The sequence below is a fragment of the Portunus trituberculatus genome, chromosome 10 (assembly GCF_017591435.1).
Source record: "Portunus trituberculatus isolate SZX2019 chromosome 10, ASM1759143v1, whole genome shotgun sequence".
NCBI lineage: Eukaryota > Metazoa > Arthropoda > Malacostraca > Decapoda > Portunidae > Portunus > Portunus trituberculatus.
The window spans coordinates 2,559,083-2,564,082 of record NC_059264.1 but is presented as its reverse complement, the minus strand read 5'-3'; the positions used below and the strand labels follow the sequence as shown (position 1 = coordinate 2,564,082).

Genomic DNA, 5,000 nt, shown 5'->3' with positions numbered 1-5,000 from the left:
AAAAAAAAAAAAACACAGTACTATTCTCTCTCGTTTTCCTTTCAGCAGTAACAAGCGATCGTAAACAAAGGACAGTCGTAGCAAGAAGGATCAAGGAGCGGTGAGAAGTGAGGTGGTGAAGGAGGCAACACATAGACAATAAACCCAAAAAACAATAATATTCCTTCTCCTTCTCCCTTCAGCACTAACAAGCGATCGTAAACAAAAAGGACAGTCGTAGCAAGAAGGATCAAGGAGGGGCGAGAAGCGAAGGAGGCAACACATACAAAATAAACAAGAAAAAATATTACTATCTCTCTTTTCCTTTCAGCAGTAACAAATGATGATAAGCAAAAGGAGAGTCGCAGTAAGGAGGATCAAGGAGGCGAGAAGTGAGGTAGCGAAGGAGGCAACACAGTATCATGAATCATAGCATCTGGAGCCCACGTGTGTCAGTTCCCGGGATTTCCACACACGCGTTACATTGATCAATACATGCTCAGCTGCTCCCGGCCTGTCACTATCTACCCAAACACTCCTGCCTTCACCTTCATTACCTCAAAAGGCTCTGGTTAACCCCTTCAGTACAGGGACATATTTTTACCTCGAGATATGTGTAAGATTAAGCCATTTTTTCGACATTAGGAAGGGTCTATGGAGGTCAAAAGATTTATGGCCACAATCTTCACTTATATTATCTTCAATACTGGAACACATATTTACCTCGAGATATGTATATGATAAGACCATTTTATCGACATTAGGAAAGATCTATGGAAGTTAGAATATTAATGGCCACAGTCTTCACTAGTATTAACCCCTTCAGTACTTGGATCCAATTTTACCTTGAGATTTGTGTATGATAAGACCATTTTATCAACATAAGGAAAGATCTATGGAAGTCAGAATATTAATGCCCACAGTCTTCACCATTTTAATCTCCTACGTGAGTTTCTGAAGCTGTATAGAATCACCAAATTGTCACCAGAATGAATATGGAAACGCGTCTTCACCACTGTCACCACTTAACCAAACATTTCTCCCTTCACCTTCACTATTTCAAAAGGCTCTAGCTAAACTTACACTGTCACCATCTATTAATATAAGGCTCTAATGATATAAGGCTTTGGTCAAACTTATAAATGTCACCATCTCGTTAAAATTACATTGTCACCATCTTCCCAAACACTTCTGTCTTCACCTTCACTGTCTCAAAAGGCTCTGGTTATACTGACATGGTTTTTCTGTGTTTTCGTGGTTGTAGTGGCAGATAAACAAGATTTTCCTTACACCACCAGCACCATCACCACTACCACTACTCCTATACGTATACTACCACTACAACACCACCACCACCACAAACACGAACACCACCATCACAACCTTCCACCTACCTCCTCCTACCACCCCAACACCACCACCACTACTACCAACACCACTACCAACAACCACCCACCTTCCTCCTCCTACCACCCCAACACCACCACCACCACTACCAACACCATTACCACCACATCCCGCCTTCTACCACCACCACCACCACCACCACTCCTCACCACCACACCACCACCACCAACACCTATCTCCTCCTACCACCACAACACCACAACCACCACTACCACTACAACACCACCACCACAACCACCCACATTACTCCTTCTACCACCACCACCACACACCTTTCTCCTCCTGGTACACAAACTCAACACGAGAGACAGGGACGCCCCGAGCCTTGCCGCCCACACCACCACCACGCCCAGGTACACGAGAAGGCCCACCACACTGTAAAATACGCCCGCAGTCCGCCCGGCGTCCGTAGCAGCATGGAGGCCGCCCGTGGTGGTGACGAGGCAGAAGGAGTAGACGAGGGCGGTGGGGAGTGACCAGGGGAAGGGTGGGGGCGGTTCCTCTCTTGTCCACACTGCGCTGCGCTCCACGGGGCCGACCTGGGGGTGAAGGGGTGGTGACAGGGAAGCCTTAGGGGTGTGATAGAAGTGATTTTGGGGTGTTTTGGGTGTTTTGGGGTGTTTTGTGGTGATGGGGGCTGATTGGGAGTGATTTTGGGGTGTTTTGGGGTGTTTTGGGGTGATGGGGGTGTTTAGGAGTGTTTTGGGGTGATGGGGTCTGATTTCGGGGTGACTGGGACGTGATGCGGGGGATGAGAGTGATTTAAGGGTGTTTAGGCTGATCTGGGGCTGTTTTGGGGTGATGGGGCTGATTTTGGGGTGAAGGGGCGTGATGGGAGTGTTTTTGGCGTAATGGGGCTGATTTGGGAGTGACCTGATTGGGGTGATTTGGGGCTGTTTTAGAAGTGATTAATGGTGATTGGGGCCTGTTTTGGGGTGATTTTGGGGTATTTGGGGATGTTTTGGGTGACTGTGAGGTGTCTGGGGATGATTTCGGGTGAATGGGGTATTTTGTGGCTGTTTTGGGGTGAATGGGGTGTTTTGAGGCTGTTTTGGGGTGATTGGGGTGTCTTGGGGCTGTTTTGGAGTGATGTGGGCTGTTTTGGGGTGATTTTGGGGTATTTGGGGGCTGTTTTGGGGTGATTGGGGTGTCTTGTGGCTGTTTTGGGGTGATTGGGGGTGTCTTGTGGCTGTTTTTGGGGTGATGGGGACTTATTAAGGGCTGAAAAGGATTGAAGCTGTTTTGTGGCTTGTTTAGGGCTGACTTGGGGCTATTTAGGGAAGATATGGCTGACTGGTGAATTAGGGCTTGTTTTGGGGTCTTAATACTTGCTAAACACTGATTGAAAGTCCCTGAGATATGATAAAAGGTAGAAAGGTCTATTTAAGGGGCTATTTGGCAACTTCTAAGGCCTACAGGGGGTCTAATGGGGCTTGATTGATAAGATGGGCGTGTCGCTGCTTACCGGGAAGCCGTGGGCGTGGCGCAGGACAAGGGCGTGGTAGCGAGCGGTGAGATCATACAATTGGTGGCGCCACTCCGTCATAAGAGTACGGTTGAATCTCTCCATATCCTTCTCCGTGGGTAGTGGTCCCCCCCCAGCCTGCTGTAGGGGGAAAGGGGGTCAGTGGGGGTGTTAGGGTGGTGGGGTGTTGGGGTGAAGGGGTGAAGGGGTGAAGGTGGTAGTTGTTTTGTTGTGGTGTTGTTGGTAGTGGTAGTGGTGGTGATGTTATTTTGGTTGTTTCTACTGCTATTACTACTACTACTACTACTACTACTACTACTTTTTTTTTTTTTTTTTTTTTACATTACAAGGGCACTGGCCAAGGGAAAACAAAGTGTTGGAAAAAAAAAATCCCGCTGGTTGCCAGGCCCTGTTAAGAGGAAAGTAGGAGAAAGAGAAAAAACAAAAAAATCTAAAAGGAGGGTCCAGTTAACGTAAGAGGTGTCTTGACACTCCTCTTTTGAAAGAGTTTAAGTCATAGGCAGGTGGAAATACAGACACAGGTAGAGAGTTCCAGAGTTTACCAGTGTAGGGAATGAAGGAGTGAAGATACTGGTTAACTCTTGCATTAGGAAGATGGACAGAATAGGGATGAGAAGAAGTAGAGAGTCTTGTGCAGCGAGGCCGCAGGAGGGGGGAAGGCATGCAGTTAGCAAGTTCAGAAGAGCAGACAGCATGAAAACAGCGGTAGAAGACAGATAAAGATGCAACATTGCGGCGGTGACTTAAAGAATCAAGACAGTCAGTTAGAGGAGAAGAGTTGATAAGACGAAAAGCTTTAGATTCCACCTTGTTTAGTAAAGCTGTGTGTGTGGATCCCCCCCAGACATGAGAGCCATACTCCATACACGGGCGGATAAGGCCCCTGTACAGAGCAAGCAGCTACTACTACTACTACTACTACTACTACTACTACTACTACTACTACTACTGTTACTACTATTACTTTACTACTACTATTATTATTACTACTGCTGCTACTATATGTAATTCCTATCACCACTGTCACACACACACACACACACACACACACACACACACACACACACACACACACACACACATCTTCATCCTACACACGCAACATTTGTTAAATATAGAAACACAATCTGCCCACACAAACACATCCCAACCCTAAACTCTATAAATAAACACACACACACACACACACACACACACACACACACACACACACACACACACACACACACACACACACACACACACACACACACATTAATTTCCACACCACCACCTCACCACTACACACCAATTTTTCCTACAACACCACCATCACCACCACAAACTCATCACACGAGAGTACAACACCGCAATTTTTCTCACAACACCACCACAACACCTCAATCCTTCTCAAACCTACCACCGCAACACACCATAAATCGTTCCCCACAACATCACAAACTCCACCACCATTACCCAACCACACCACCACCACAACACTACTACATCACACCACCACAAATCATTCCCTCAACACCACACCACACCACTAACTAACAAAAATCACAAAAATAGACTTTGTAGAAAACCTGCCGAGAAAAGTAGTGGTGAAAAGAGAGAAAGATCACACCACATCTCCACAACACCACCACAACACCACCAACCTGGAAGGCCCTCAAGGCAGCCTGCATTTTGGGTGTGGTGATGACAAATTTAATGATGACATCCAGACTTCTATGCAAGACCAGCGTGAGGGAGGTGTTCAGCAGGCGATCCACCACCTCCTCCCTAGTCTTGGTCATCACAGTGTCCCGCGGAGTGCCAGGGAGGACAATGGCACTGTGGGTCACCTCCACGGCACCTTCACCGCCTCCCCCGGGTCCCTCCAGCTGTGTGGGTAAAACGAGGGACAGTAAGATTAGGTTAGGTTAGGGTGGGTTAGGTTGGGTTGGGTTAGGTTAGGTTAAGTTAGGTTAGGTTAGGTTAGATTAGGTTAGGTTAGGTTGGGTTAGGTTAGGTTAGGTTAGATTAGGTTGTGTTAGGATAGGTTGGGTTAGGTTAAGTTAGGTTAGGTTGGGTAAAGTTAGCTTAGGTTAGGTTAGGTTAGGTTAGATTAGGTTGTGTTAGGATAGGTTGGGTTAGGTTAAGT

At 46.9% G+C, this 5,000-nt stretch overlaps 1 protein-coding gene across 1 annotated transcript in view; it reads right to left on the bottom strand.

Annotated features, from left to right (window-relative positions):
- Positions 1 to 5,000, bottom strand: part of LOC123502079 — an 18,610-nt gene that overhangs the window by 4,130 nt on the left and 9,480 nt on the right. Inside the window, exons 3-5 of the mRNA XM_045251236.1 lie at positions 4,516 to 4,740; positions 2,852 to 2,992; positions 1,659 to 1,925 (exon numbers count right to left, since the gene is read on the bottom strand). Of these exons, the coding sequence (XP_045107171.1) occupies positions 1,659 to 1,925; positions 2,852 to 2,992; positions 4,516 to 4,740 (633 nt within the window). The remainder of the gene's footprint in view (positions 1 to 1,658; positions 1,926 to 2,851; positions 2,993 to 4,515; positions 4,741 to 5,000) is intronic.